The 15,512-nt window shown below is 49.6% G+C and overlaps 1 protein-coding gene across 1 annotated transcript in view; it reads left to right on the top strand.

Moving 5' to 3' along the window:
- The window catches only part of SARDH (sarcosine dehydrogenase), a 93,788-nt gene extending 78,496 nt beyond the window's left edge, over positions 1-15,292 (top strand). The window contains exons 19-21 of the mRNA XM_032767634.1: positions 6,759-6,927; positions 7,536-7,671; positions 14,881-15,292. Of these exons, the coding sequence (XP_032623525.1) occupies positions 6,759-6,927; positions 7,536-7,671; positions 14,881-15,006 (431 nt within the window). The 3' untranslated portion in view covers positions 15,007-15,292. The remainder of the gene's footprint in view (positions 1-6,758; positions 6,928-7,535; positions 7,672-14,880) is intronic.
- The last annotated feature ends 220 nt before the right edge of the window (positions 15,293-15,512 follow it).

The following is a 15,512-nucleotide window of genomic DNA, read 5'->3' as shown; positions in this document are numbered from 1 at the left end:
CGGTCACCCTGGATTTCGTGCGAAGTCCTCTATACAGAACCTACTATAGCGCTCGCTACTTCCCTGCCACAAACCTTCTGCGACCATCGCGAACATCAAGATCTCCCAATCCGTGCGCGGCAATAGAGTCCAAGTAAGGCTTTCCTGTAGTCTCAATTGGATGGGGTCTACCGCCCCCACTACAAGCATGTGCCGCAGATCTGTCTCCCTCTCCAGGCGTTAGTGCGAGCAATGCCACGTCACGATTGGGCTACCTTGGCTTCGGACGCGCCGTTGCAGATGTTCTATTGCGGTGCGATCTCTGCTCTAATCCCTATGAATGTTCCCCTCGACTGCATCGGTCTCACACATCCCTGCCACCTAATGTGTTCTGGAACTGTCTCTGTCAGGCCGCACTGGTGTTCTTTGATGGCCCTCTGCGTGGTGCTTACAGTCTGGCATCTCCCCCTTGGGTCCATATCTCGCGCTCCTTGTAGTGTGGGTAGATCCTGAGCCTCGTGCTCCATGTCTATGCTGCTTGGGGCGCATGTGGTCTCGAACTCTGTACTTGAGTCGCTAGTGCTATCATGGCCCATGGGATAATGTGCCTTTACCTCGTGCTGCTAATCAATCAGTGCCGTCGAGATAGCTTTGCCCTCATGCTTGCTTTGGAGTGCAAGCCGCTCCACGTGCTCTCCCATGACCAGTTGGTGGAGGTGGCCGAGAGTTATCCTAAGTGAATGCGTCAGCCCTTGGCGACCGCGGTTCTCGTTCCACCGCTATTCTGTCGCACAGGGGTCTTTCAGGAGTCCACAATCCATGAAGGGCCTGTCGTTCTTAGCTCGGTCATGCCTTGCCACCTTTCTGTTGTCTGGCCGCGACCATGCGTTTGGGTCGGTGTGCCTGCTTGCTTGGTTCTTTAGAGCTATCTGGCTGCCTAGCGGCTGGTATCATGCCTTTCATAGTCGACTGTGTCCTCTTCCAGGCACGCTCAATTTCGGGGCCAACGTGTAACTGATGTTCTCTCCTGGAGTTTCCGGGTCTCCATCAGGAAGCTTGGCCGTGACCGCTTCTCAATAACCCATCCCACCACATCGCCAAGCCCCCTCGCCGACTGCTGCTTAATCTTCTCCTTGTCACGGTCTATGTAACATTGGGGCGGGGCGGCTGGTATAGCCCACCCTTCGCAGTCTCTAGGGTGTTGGGACTTAGGTGAAAACCTCCTGGCACTTGTGAGGAGCCTTCCACGGGTTTCTCACAACTTCCCGCAGCAGCCTCCATGTTCTGGTGTCCTCCAACTGGATAGCCTGTGGAAGCCAGGCAGTACTATGATGACCGGCAGGTTCCGTCCTGGGTCCTAGCGTTATCCTCGCCGATGCTTGCATGTGCCCCTATTCGTGGATCTAATTTGTTATCTCTCCGCTGGCTCCACTCCACTTGAGCTGGCCCTCATGCTAACGCGGGTTCTCTTATTGACTCTGTTGGTGATGACTTGAGATTGCTCGCTTTCTGTTCTGTGCGTACTTATGCTTCTCTATGTCTATGCGTCTCGGCTTTCCATTGCTGAGCTGTCCTTTCGCGGGAGCATGCAGGTATCTTGATAGCTCACTTTGGCGACGCTCCGGCCTGTGTATTGTACTTGTGACAATTCTGGTCCCGCTGGTCTACCTAGTTTGCTCCGAAACACATCACATACTAGTGCTTTAGATCTACCTCTGCCCTCATCTTCACTACCATCCGGCCACCACGTTACTCCAGTCCGAATGACATCTTCCCCCGATATCCCGTCATCCCTAGGTACGATCCGCCCCTTTCCGTGGCAGCCTGGCTCCGGTGGATTAGGCTCTGAGAGGTTCTGAATGTTCTGTGTTTCGTTCATGCTCTTAGCAATCACAGCTGATGTCATGTTCGCGCAATCGCATGGAGGGCAGGTGGCGCGGAATGTTATGTACACCCTGGCATAGCTCCTGAATCCTTGTAGCGAGCGACACGCAGGTGACATTTCTAAGTCCTTTGTTGATGTGACTGCCTTGACGTGGGGTTTACAGAACTAGCGATTGAAGCTCAGTCAGCCCGCGTAGACAGCTGGCATCAGGCCCCCTTGGTATACCCTTCTCGTGGTAGCCATGATGCTGGTGTAAGCTCTTTGTTTATGTCCCAGTCTCTAAGGACGGCTTCAATGCGAGGGCCCAGCCCTTGTACTTTATTTAAAATAGGCCAACAGACCCACCCCCCCCCCCCCCCCCCCCTTTCTAAATACCTAGTTCCCTCTAGCACCCTCTCAACCTCTAGAATACCTGTAGTCCCTCCACAACTCCCAAGCCTGACTAAACCACTCTCTCCGAGTCCCGCTTGATCTTATCTCTCGCCAAGCCTCAATTTTGCCGGCCAGGGTGCCCTGCACTACTACCCGTTGTCTTCTTATCGCTGATTTCGTAATCCCTGCCCCCGCAACTTCGAATGGCCACTTGTGGCCTGGTAGTACTACCTGGGAGGTGGGAGGCAGGTCTCTGCGGTGGGGGAGATGCGTTTTTCATGTGAGGAAGAGAGTATTAATCGGCCACAATGCTCTCCCCTAGAACAATCCTGCTGGTCACCCTTGGTATACTGCATCACCTTGCTAATACTGCCCCTTTTGCATCTCTGTGGCCCACTTCTGTGCAAGTTGCCTTTTTTTGAGGTCCTCACAATGCATGCCTCAGGAATTCTAGATGTCATGTCCATGGGCTTCTACGTATAAATCAGCAGTCACCTGGTTTATTTATTATTTCTATTCGTGGTGAAGAGGTGAAGGGTCAGTGTAGTGTCCGTGGATTTTTGGTAGCATTTGAAGTAGGAGGGCTCAATTTTTGGTCCGCCATATATTCATTCTCTTAATCACTAACCTAGATTCCCTGCAGTCGCTAACTGTGTTGTTCCTGAGCAACTCTCTGCAACCTTCTCATTCCCAGGCCTATATACCTAATCACATAAGTCAACTCTCCCAGCGGTCTGAAGGGTGCCTTCTCGGCTCAAAGTCAGCTTGGGTCTGTCTAGACCCTTGAGTCTTGGGGGCTCGTACCCTGAGCTCATAAGATCGTAGAAAAATTCGAGCTAGACATGGTGACATGTTTTAAGCCTAAGATGCCTTTTCTCTGGCCATTGATCCTTGTTATGTTGCGCCCCAATGCACGTCCCCCCATCAATCAGCTGCTGTGGCTCTTCGGGCAACGTGTAGGGGGGACAGCGCAAGTTCTGTCAGGCTTGCAGGTGTGCGGGCTGGGCACATCATCCACTTCTGGGTTCTTATTCCGTGCCCACCAACATTCGTGCGCTCGCACTCACTCTGGTCTATGTCCTATCTGACGCCCTGACTTATATTGGACCTTTCCCATGTTGTGTCTGGAAGGTAAGTGTTTTGGCGAGTTGCGATGTTAGGTTCTATCGGCGTCAGAGCTGTGAGATAGGAGCACAGCGCCTCTTCTCGTGTAGCCCGGTTTCCTGTATCCCTCAACTTGCAGGGGGCTTGTTCTAGGGTGATAAAACCACTAGACTGTTATCTTGTCCTTCTCAGGCCCTTTGTCTAAAGAGCTGTGGAAATGTAGATCAGTTTTGGTTGGTCGATTGGGAGCCTGCTGCTAGCACTCCGTTACTCCCTGTGCTGCCTACGCGTTCATCCTCACTTTCCAGCTCTCCCTCATACGTTTCATCATATCCCCTCTCATCATCAGGCGTGCCTCTCTGACTGTTAAAGTTGTCTTCTAGCCAGTAGGTCGGTAGGGCAATCCATCCCATCTTTTCAACCTAGTACAGGTTCTATGACCTTGTCTCGTGGAATTCTCAGGTAATTCTGTCATGGTCTTTCGACCCCCGCTCGCTGGATGTCTTCTCCCCTAATTTTTCTCCGTTGATGGTTCGCAGACTAAGCCCTCCAGGATTCGTTTCATGATTGTCCTCTGGTACGTGGACGATCTCCAATCATTACAAGGCTGTGCTTTGCTGGTCTCAGTCCTGCTAAAGGCTGGGAACACACGGGTCCTCCGCGACTCAACGAATACTTTTGCACTGAGGTGTCTTATGTTAGTACCTTCCTCTTTCCTCCTCAATTATGTATTCTATCCAGTAATACTGTTCAGTATATTTCTTCTTGAGTCTGACTAACTTCAGTAAGGTGAGCCTCGCACGTTTACTACGTGTATGGTTGCAATAATCGAAAAACTTAAATCCCCAGTTTCTTGACAGTTTCCCGTAGTGTTAAAAGTACAAAAAATGTCAGGTATTGTGAGAGTCTGGGTATCATCACAATCCACCTGGATTGTAACAGGGCAATTATACCTTTTGTACCTCATTATTAAAATTGAGCTCTTTCAAGGAAATGTTCGATCTTTTCTAGTGTATTCTGACCAGTAGATAAAAAATCGCTTGGCTGCCAGTTGCTCTTGTGCCAGCCCTTTGTTTACCGCCGCCATAGCCTCTTCCTTGTCTGATGGGGAGCCAGCCCAATTGTGTCAAGTCCCACAAGGGCTCTCTTTAGTAATTTTTTCAGTAGCCAAGTCTTAATCTAATCTCTGTTACAATCCTATCCCTTTTGTGTTCTTTTTCTCTGTAAAGGTGTTTTTCACCGCATGGAAGTGGACGTGACTAACTTCTGATCATCTCCTCCGAAGTTCGCCTTGAAAAATGTGCTATCGGGGCCGTGGGTCGCAACTCGGTATCATTTTCCTCCATGGTCCAGGGGCGTGGGGTAGCATACTGTTGTTCTCTTGATCGTGTAGCCAAGCATCTCCAGGATTACAAGAGGCTGTAGCGTATTACCAGTTATTGTTTTGAGTTATTGGGGTGGTAGATCATGAGCTCCGGATTGAGGGGTGAATGAGGGCTCTATTGGCATCTTCAACGTCATACTATCTGGATGGTATCTTTGGGTGAAAATAATCTTTTCCCCAGAGGAGGCGGCGCCTCTCGGGTCTTACTACTCGGAGGTCGTAGGCCCAGGGTCTTCGCCGGTGAGGGCGGCAGAATTTTTTACAGCGGCAGGCTAGCTCAAAGACCGTAGGCTTAATGAGCTCAGCCTCAGCTTCCCCTCCCCCCACAAGCCCTCTGACACAACGCCACCCCCCATCCACCCTCCCTGTCCATCCTCCCCCCCGCTCCCATCCTTGGCTCCCAGGCCTCTCTCCCCCATCCCCCCTTGTTCCTACCACCCCCCCCCCTCCTCTCACTGATCCTTCGGTAATCGGCTCTCGTCCCCGAGGAATGACTGTAGCTAGTTTTTCCATCGATCTTATGCCTCATTACACAGCTGCGTGCTCTGCATGGCACGGGGGTGATCTAGTGTATATGTTCTCAGCTTCAGGTTGTGGGCCGCACATCACTTGTTCTTCCAAGTCCTCTTGAGTCTGGGATGTAATCGTGGCAGTTGTGTCTATCTCAAGCTGTGAGAGCAAGCTTCCTCTTTAACATGCTTGAACGCGTTCGGGAACTAGCTGTTTCTCAGTAAGTGTTTGTCGGAAATGTAGTCTTGTCCATCCACCACAGTCCCCTCATACATCCACGTCTTCATATATCCCCCTCCGCCCATTCAGGTCTACTGTTGTAGTAGCATTCCATCAATTCCAGGTTCTCTTGTCTCGTCCATGAATGGTTTGTTCCAGTAGCCCACTTATCGTCAGATTGTCCTGGTTCCTCAACATAAGTGGGCTACTGGAACAAGGTCCGCGCCAGATATATATATATATATATATATATATATATATATATATATATATATATATATATATATAACAAAAACTAAACATGTTTTGTCTTTGTTAAAAAAAATGTCAGGTTTGAGCTGAAAAATCAACACCCACCCCATAAAAATAATTTAGGAAATGTCTGTTTTGACAAAAAAAAATGTCTCCCCCGCATCCCTTCTTGGTGGAAACATTTCAACCAGTTCTACTAGATCCTTGTGTTTCTTCTAGGGCTGATGGAGATGAGATGCTCCATGGGATGGGGGAGGGTGAGGTACTCCAGTGGGGCGCTGGTGGATGTGACATGCTCGGGAGGGGTGAAATACTCCAGAGGGAGGTGGGCTCTGGGTAGTACTCTGGGAGGTGGGAGGCAGGGTTTGCGGTGGGGGGAGATGTTTTTCATGGAGGAGAAGAGTATTAATGACCACATGCTCTCCCCTAGAACAATCCCTGCTGGTCCATCCTTGGTCATGAGAGACTCCCAGGGAACAGGGCCTACATAAGGGGATCCTCAGTGGACATAAAATGGCTGGAACAGCTCTGTGTCCACACCCGTGCAGTTCCTGAGTGGGGGTGGGGTGGAGGTGTTCTGGGGCACTCTGTGAGGAAGTGAGAACATGGTTGGAGCACACCGAGTTCCAGCTGCTCACAGCCCTCAGGGAGTCATCAACAGCTTGACTGTAACTTAGAGCATTCCTGTGGTTGCTCTGACTTACTCTGTGATCCAGGCAGGCTCCAAGAATTCAGTGAGGCCAGAGATGTCTCAAGCCACCTTTGGCTGTTCGCCCTCCATTCCCAGGCCCAGTGCAGGAATGGAGCACAAGAGGTTTGGGACCGAGAGACGCTGCCTTCTCCTCTTGCTGCAGCAAGAGAGGAGCATGACAGAGGAGCTGCCTCTCATCTCACTGTCCCGGAACAAGCCAAGGGTGAAGCGGGGCCATACTGAGCACTTGGGGGTTCAAGTGCTTTGTTCTCCCCACACTGGCTCTCCTAGGCCTTGTTATGACTGGGGAGAAAGGTGAAAACAGTCGAGGAGACCCATGATGGTTCTGTCATTCTCTGCAGGGTACAGGCACTGGCACGCGGATCTGCGTCCTGATGACACCCCCCTAGAAGCAGGCCTGGCCTTCACTTGTAAACTCAAGTCCAGCATCCCCTTCCTTGGACGGGAAGCGCTAGAGATACAGAAAGCAACAGGAGTCCTCCGGCGCCTGGTCTGCTTCACCATTGATGAGTAAGTACGACCACCCCTGGGCTGGGCTTTGTATCGGTGAGCTTTGTCTGGGTGTATTAAATACAACAATCACTCTGGTGCTTATGATCCAACTTTAACCAGAAAGATGATTCTGCCCCACACACCAACAAGAAGCTCACCCACAAACTCCCTCTGCCCGTTTTCTCTGCTCTTGTGAAAATGGGTGGGGTTATCAACCAACCAAAATAGCAGGGAATTTTGCAAATCAGGATGGAGGTGCATTGTCAGAGCTGTGTATGTGGCCGAGGACTGTAATCTGTGGGGTAATGTGTCAGAGTTAAAGTGCACTGGCAGAGCTGGGTAGGTTCCAGGCCTGGAATAGCGGAGTGCTGGAGGTTAGGACTCTGATGCAAGGCCTCATGTGGAAGCCGAGAACTGGAATAACAGGGGGCATGAGATGTATTGGCAGAGCACTGTTTAGGAAGCTAGCACAGAGCCTGCCTACATGCACAATGCGTTCCTGTGGTCAGCACATTTAGCCCCTTGATTTTCTATAACAACTCCCCTTTGTAAAACCGCAAGAATGGCAGGGAACTGCCCTGTTGAGCTGCTGTCTGCTAAAGGTCTGCTCTGTTCTGGTCCTGCAGGAAGGTGCCTATGTTTGGACTGGAGGCCATCTGGAGAAACGGCAAAGTAGTCGGACACATTCGAAGGGCAGATTTTGGATTTGCCATCAACAAAACCATTGCCTACGGGTACATCCGGAACCCTGATGGAGGACCAGTGAGTATAGGGGAATATGATGCCTCCTGGGGTCCCATGCCATGTCAGCTGTGTTAGCAGCCCAAAATGACCCATTCTACCTAGAGCTATATCAGAATGGCTGCAGGGTGGCTGAACTTGCAGTCCCTTCTAGCCTTGTAGATTCATTGATTCTAGGACTGGAAGGGACCTCGAGAGGTCATTAGGTCCAGTCCCCTGCCCTCATGGCAGGACCAAATAGTGTCTCAACCATCCCTGATAGACATTTATCTAACCTAAATATCTCCAGAGATGGATATTCCACAACCTCCCTTGGCAGTTTATTCCAGTGTTTAACCACCCTGACAGTTAGGAACTTTTTCCTAATGTCCAACCTAAACCTCCCTTGCTTGCTCCCTCCTATGATTCTATGACTCTAGGAATTGGTTGCAAAGTTACCAAGTTGTCTCATTAGAAAATAAATCCAAACCAAACAAACAAAAATCTAAATGCATCGTTCTGACAATTTCTAAAGAAAACATTTCAATATTTTGGTTTGAAATGACTTTTCCTTTCAACGTTTATTTCAGTTTTATTGTTAAAACATTTTTAAAGTTTAAAAAGAAATCCAAAAAGAAATAATGTTCCATTTCAGGGTGAACAAAACGTTTCCTTTGACCTGACACTAATTTTTTCTGATCTTTTTGGTTCACTGAAAATTACAAAACATTTCCATGTCAGGTTGAATTGAAACTGATTTTAGACTTTTTGGCAGGATCAGTGATCCAAACTATTGGCACTGCTCTAGTTCTCGGTGTCTGGGGAGAGATGGGTCTTCAGGGGGGACATGAGTAGAGAGAGAGTAGTAGCCTAGCTCAAGAAACATGTTTTAGGTGTAGGGAGCAGCTTGGAAGGAGGAGGTCTGGAGACTCAGACAAATGGTGTGTTGAGGTTGACAGTGCTGGCAGAGTGCAGGATGCAGCCAGGGAGGGGAAGCAGAAAGACACAAGGACAGGGAGAGAGGCAGGATCAGAATTATGCACACATCCATGTGTGCAGAATGCTGTGTTTCATTCTCCGAGTCAGAAGATTTGCAGGGGGAGAAAGCGTTACATTGATTTTTTTAAAAAACCTCACACATGCACACTAATCTTTAAAGAGAGAGCGCAAACACTGATCTGGGGACTGAAGGATTGCAAAGTTCCCTCGCATCTCTTCACAGTTCTTAGCTTGTATTAACCAGAGTGAAGAGATTCCGAAGAGCGAGAGATGGGAGCAGTTTATCGACAAACAGCTTTCTCTCTAGTGACTCCCATGCTGTTCTCTTGCATAGCTCGGTCTCCAGACTCACTCACAGGTACAAGCTAGAACATTAACTGCAACAATGTATTAGCCCTAGTTTGATTCTAGGAACTTCTGTCCAACAGGAACGCAGCAGGCACTTAGTCTGAATAGCCTCATGGGGCTGGGGGAGGGAGGGGACTCTACTTAACCTATGTGCTATAGACAGTGAGATACTTACACCTATATGAGGGAGTATTGGGGTGGGAAGACTAGAGATAAAATCCCAAGGGACCAACTTAACCTCAAACACATATGATAATGCAGGCAAGAAATAGCTGATAAATTGGTGGTTGGTTTTAGATCTCTTGGTTTTTAATCCTGTGGCAATGACAGGGAGGCTCCTGAGCCATGCGATTTTATGGTCCAGTTTGTTGCTTTCCTATCCCCAAAACAATTCCTTACCCTTGCCTATTTTTCTCATCATGGAGTATCCTCCCTCCAGGGCAGCCTGGTGCAGTGAACCAACTCCTGTCACGGACGACAGAGAGCTTTCCAGCCTCATCCATTCGCTCTCCCTCTCTCTCCTGGCATCTTGTAATGGGACAGGCACCTGGAGCAGGTGGAGCCTTGACATCAAAAGGGTTTGGGGAAAAGAGTTCTGACTCTCTACTTCATGCCTGATGGCTGAGCCCCATGGGCTGATGACTCTCCGTGAGAGAGCAAGCGAGCATGCAAATAATGTGGGATCATATCTCTACGGAAAAATCACAGCTCTGTTCTCCATGGGCTCTGTCCTTTGCAATCAGGGGCGGCTCCAGGCACCAGTGCAGCAAATGCATGCCTGGGGCGGCAAGCCACGGGGAGTGGCCTACCGGTCGCCGTCAGGGCGGCAGGCAGGCAGCTTTCGGCGGCATGCCTGCAGGAGGTCTGCCGAATGAGCGTGACCAGCGGACCGCCCACAGGCGTGCCGCCGAATCCACATGACCAGCAGACCGCCTGCAGGAGTGCCACCGAATCCACATGATCAGCAGACCGCCCGGAGGTGCGCCGCCAAATCCACATGACCAGCAGACCGCCCGGAGGCGCGCCGCCAAATCCACATGACCAGCAGACCGCCCGCAGGCGCGCCACCGAAAGCCACCTGCCTGCTGTACTTGAGGTGGCAAAAAACATAGAGCCGCCCCTGTTTGCTCTCATTGCATTCCCTGTGGGTTACAGGGGGATCCTGATGGGGCATTGCTTTTAGCTGGGTTGCCACAAGTAGAGGAGAAAGTGGGGGGAAAATAAATTAGGAACATGGTCCCAGGTACTTGCTAGAAGCCCAGACTTAAAATATACAATCCTCGAATCTTCTCATTCCACCTACTCGGTGGAAAGGAAGTTTCTTTTACACAGGAACTCAGTGTTCACCAATGCAAATCCCCTGTAGCAGAGGCGGAATTTTAAAGGCCTTGGGCTGTAGCTTTAAAATGAATACAGTGTAAATGGGGTAACCAGAGGGTGTGGCTTAGTGGTGGGAGATGTGTAGAGTTAATTCACATTGCTGCTATTCAGGTCTGCTCCTTCCTCCCACCTAGAAACTGTTGACCTTCACAGAGAGGCAGCACTAAAAGGGGTGTGAATGCTTCCAACAGAGAGAGAGAGAGATGAGAAGTGGTGAATCAGAGATTAGAAAGCTGCCACAGAAGGAATTTGTTTTCTTTTAATCTCATTACATTGGAGTCTGCAATATTGGTGTGAAACCACATTGCACAACTCTGGGCAGACAGGCTCTGGGGTGCACAGCAACCATAGTGGAGAATGGGCAAAAGTGCTGCATTGGGTATTACAGCCAGGCGCTTAGGGACAGAGCTGAACGTGGAAGAAATACCGAACAAACACATCTGTTTGAGTTGTGTTTAAGGAAGCCAGACTAAGCCTCAGTTGAGATAAAGGATTCCCAAAGACTTGCACTTTTCAAGAAGGGTCCTGTTAGTGAAATGAAAATTATTCTACAAAATATCAAGCTGCTCTCAGTTACATTCCCGCACCCTGTTGAAGTTAGGTACAAGCTAGAATGTGAGTTGCAACAATGCATCATCACTTGCCAGTGTTATCAAAGGCAGGAGAGCTATGTTGGTGAGAACAGAATTTGACCCCCCCCCCATTTTTTCCAGGTAGTACCTGTGTAAGGAATTGCTTATACAGCCCCTGCTACTGTAGTTCACACCTTTAATGTAGTTATCCTCACATCACCCTGTAAGGCATCGCAGTGCTATTATACCCATTTTAGAGATGGGAAACTGAAGCACAGAGCAGCTAGTAAACTTGCCTATGGTCATACAGTGATTCTCTGGTGGAGAAGGGAATTGAACGCATGTCTCCTGAGTCATAATGAACAACCTGCCCAGTGGGCCATTCTACTTTTCAGCCTGTTATAATGAAAATGTAGTAATAACCCTCCAACCTGTTCTCCTTGCTTCCAGGCATCATGACATGATGACACTTTGATGTCACATGGTGATGTTTTGACACATCATATTATGACTCACTCTCACAATGCCTAAATATGTCTGGTCAAACAAATTCATTTAGCAGCAGCTGTAGGTACAGGGGAGAAGGTGCCTGGGAAATAGGCTCTGGTGAATATACAAGAATTTTTGCAAACACTCATCAGTTCATCTGGTGCTAATTTACACCATTACTGCTGGCAGTGGGGGACTTTTCACCCCAGGCAGCAGTTGCAAATTATTACAGCACCAACAATAAACATCACAGGAAAATATCAGTTTTCAGAGGCCAAAGTCGATAAAGCTTGTGCTAAACTCTCAGATGGGTGTGAGTGAAACCTCAGGTTTGAAACTGGTAAGAGTCTCGGGAGCTGCTTGCTTCTTTGAAGTGATGTGCCTCTTGGTCAGGTCTTGAGACCGTGCAGGCTTTCTGAGGAACTGCCTTGGGCAAGTTGTTTTCCCTTTAGCAGCCAGTTCTCCTCCCAGTGCAGGGTAAAGTGAGTGGAAGAGAAAGCAGAGTCCATCTGCATGCCAGAGCTCGGAGCTGCATTGCCCAGTGTTGCAGAGTTAACCCCTCAAGCACCTTGGGAAGTGCAAGTACAACCAGAACCTAAGTTAGCCACAGTTCGGATCCAGACAGCATTCAGCTGCTGGGATTCCGATAAAGGATTCCACTTTGGGCCCATCTCTAGAATAAATGCTTTGTTCACTTAGCTTGGCTTCCTTTTCTTCCTCTTTTGTTCGGTTTCCTCCTGCCTGTAAAGTCTCACACCTCTGCCTGCCGTCACCATGAGCCTTCTCATTCCTCCCTGAAACTGACGTTGGGATCTTTAGCAAAGCCCACGAGGTGGCTGGGATGTATGTGAGGAGAGGACTGGCCCCTCCCGTGCATAGAGAGTTGGAAAGACAAACATATATTGAACTAGAACCCCCCAAGCAGTCCGGTTGCTCAGCTCTCCCCATTCAAACACCCACCACAAAGAATTCTTTCATTTGGCAGCACCAGCAAAGTCATTTTCAAAATGACTCCTGCCCCCTCTGTCCTCGAGGGCCTTTTCAGGCGACGTTAACCCCCAATTAAAGGGATCAGGCCTGGCAATCAGCAAGGCACTTCATGCAGGTGGTCTCTCTTTATGGGCCCCCAACCTTGTCAGCTTCCATTGTGCAGCAAGTGCTGCCTTCCGTCAGCGGCACCAGCTCGAAGGCCTCCTGCAGAAAGGCATAGTTCCCCGAGCAGATGTTAGCGTACAGCCTTAATCTCTCTGCTCAGTAGGATAACTCCTGCCTGATTTCCATGGTAATTGCCACTGCAGGAGGAAGCGGTGAGTTTTGCTTGTGCGCGCTGTGCAGCTTGACACACTGATGGATGCCAGCGCAGATCAGCTGCCCTAAGGCGGGATGGCAGGAGACCTTCCAGATGAATTCTTTCCATGCTGCATCTCCGGGACCAGCAAGGTGTGGCTGTGCCCTGCCATGCGAAGGACTCACATTCTATGCTGGGTCAAAGTTTCTTTCTCCTGGAGGCGCTGCAGACTTGATAGCATTCTCCCTCGCCCCATCTCCCCTGCCCCAGCCATCACGCCCATGCTCAGTGTGCTCGCTGGAAACTGGCAGCTGCAGGGGAGAAAAATAACTCATGGCCCTGCCATGCCAATGCCCTCCCCAGATCACAGGGCAATCCTAAGACCCGTTCAGCACTGCCCCAGCCAATCAAGAGCTGGAAATGTATCCTGGAACCTCCCTGTTCTTGGTCATTGTCGCTGGCCAAGGTAGGACTCCAATAGCCCCATCCTGCCCTGGTCACTCATTCAGCCTCCTAGTGATGCTATTAAACCTGCAGGCATAGCATAGTGCTAGCTGCTCCGGTTTACAAGGCAGTGTTGCTGGCTCCTGTGCACACCTGTGATTTGCAGAGTGTACAGGAATAAATCTATAGCCCCTTAGAATTTTCACAATGGCTACAATGCTGCTCAGCATGGATGCAAGTGAGGATACAATCTATATCTTCTGGCTCCAAATGTGAAAGCTGTTCCACTCTCCATTAGCTTGTAGCAGCATAGGGCATATGACACAAATTGGAGCAGGTCTGATTCCATCCAGTGGAGGGCAGCGGTGTACACACACCACACACACAAGCCAGTATCTTCCAGTTTTTTATAGCTATATGTCTGTATGTAATAATTATAATTTGCAGCTCTATAGCGCCTTTTCATCCAAAGATCTCAAAGTGCTTTGTGAAGAATTCCCTGCCCAAGCACTTTCTTACAGATGAGTACACTGGGGTACAGTGAGAGGAAATGACAAGCTAATAGCTGTACACTGAGTCTGCAGCAGAGCTTGGGATGGAACCCAGTGAGAGGCTGGCTGTGTGTATCTATGTCCATATGCCAAGCCTTCCTTCTGTCTGAAGCTCTTCACCTGACAACCAAGGCTCCCGCTGCACCCTCATGTTACAGTCCCACCACTGTAGATGGGGTTGCAGAGGTAGAGGTGGTGAACAGCAGGGAAGGGCAACAGCCCAGACGATACAGCTGGAACTGCCCGAACATTGGAGTGTTCTCTGAGCTAGTAGGTGTAAGCGCCACTAGGTAAAATAATGTTCTCTGCAGGGTCTTTTGCCCTTTGGCTGGCTAGTCACACTGCCTACAGGGATTTTCAATCGATCAGAAAATGATTCCGAACAGCTTCAACAAACGTAACACAAGTGTCTCGTCACATCAGCCGGTGCTGTGCTAGGCAAGCAGCCCTCGTCTGCGCCAGGATTTCCAGTGCATAGGTTGTGCTCTTTCCTCATGCAATCCAGCCAGGTGGGGAGCAGCTGGGGAACCTGCTTTTCTAACAGGTTTGTCTTCAGGAGGTTATACCTGTAATATGCTCTGTGGTTAGCAGGTGCTCTGGAGTAGAACTCAATTTGACTTTCATTCTTTTGCCTGGTTTTAAATTCAGTTTGCTTTAGATTCTGTGAGAGAAAAAATTGGGCTTTTAAAATCTACATGCCTTCCCTTTTGGAACTCTCCGGGAAGGACTGTGAGCAGCACCGGACCCGGGAAAAGAAATCACTTCCCTAGTCCTGTATCTGTAGCCCAAGCACTTCCAGCTTCTTCCATGCTATGCCTTGACAAGCGTGTCCGTTCTCCATGGCTCCCTGACCCTTCTGCTGTAGCTGCTAGGCAGGCCACCAGCAGTTCTGGCATGGAGACCTGAGTTGAGATCACCAACTCTTTATACCGAACAGGTGAGAGACAGTAATAGCTTTTGGACGTTATCAATCCAGACTGGAGTTGAACCAGCAACTTAGAAGCAAAAAGGTGGCAGAGTGCAATCCTCTTAGCCCTCCACGCAGGAGCTGATAGCAAGCCTCCAAACACACTAATGTTCTGGGGCATGACCATAAAACTCTGCCACGCTTGTTTAACTGAGCAGGAGAGAAGTGTGGGGAAGCCCATATAGCAATGTCTTTGTCCTGTCCCCACCGCAGGTCTCGCTGGAGTTTGTGAAGAGTGGTGAATATATGCTGGAGAGGATGGGAGCTACGTATCCTGCCACAGCCCATACCAAGTCACCGTTCGATCCGGAGAACAAGAGAGTGAAGGGGATCTACTGAGAGACAGTGAGCGCTCAGGATTGTGGTTGTAAAGTGAATCATGCACCAGTGCTAGTGAATGGCCGAGGGAGGGAGGTGGATATTAACAGCTGACTGTCCAGACTCATGAAGGTAAAGCCTCCCCACTGCAATGATGACTTGGCATCTTCCAAAGCCCCCAAATCTGTCTTCGCTAGAGGACCACACCATTGTGTCTGCTCAGACCTTGAAGAATGCTGCACATTCTCTCTGGCTGTGTCCTGGGGACTCTGCTCTTTTCATTGTATTGGAAACAATAAAGCTCATGGGGTGCTGAAAAACATGGTATTGGGGACTCCTAACTATTTGCAGATCTCCTCTACTGGGACACACATGGCATACCTAGGCCACAGACGCTACCCACAGAAATAAATAAAGGGAGGAGATTTTGCTCCCTTTCCCCACCCTTTTATCTACAGCAGCTCCCCGGCCCTTGATGCACCTCACAGCCTCCAGGGCTCTTGTCAGCATTTACCCTTTGATGATAG

The sequence above is a fragment of the Chelonoidis abingdonii genome, chromosome 24 (genome assembly GCF_003597395.2).
Source record: "Chelonoidis abingdonii isolate Lonesome George chromosome 24, CheloAbing_2.0, whole genome shotgun sequence".
NCBI lineage: Eukaryota > Metazoa > Chordata > Testudines > Testudinidae > Chelonoidis > Chelonoidis abingdonii.
This window is presented reverse-complemented; position numbering and strand designations above follow the sequence as displayed.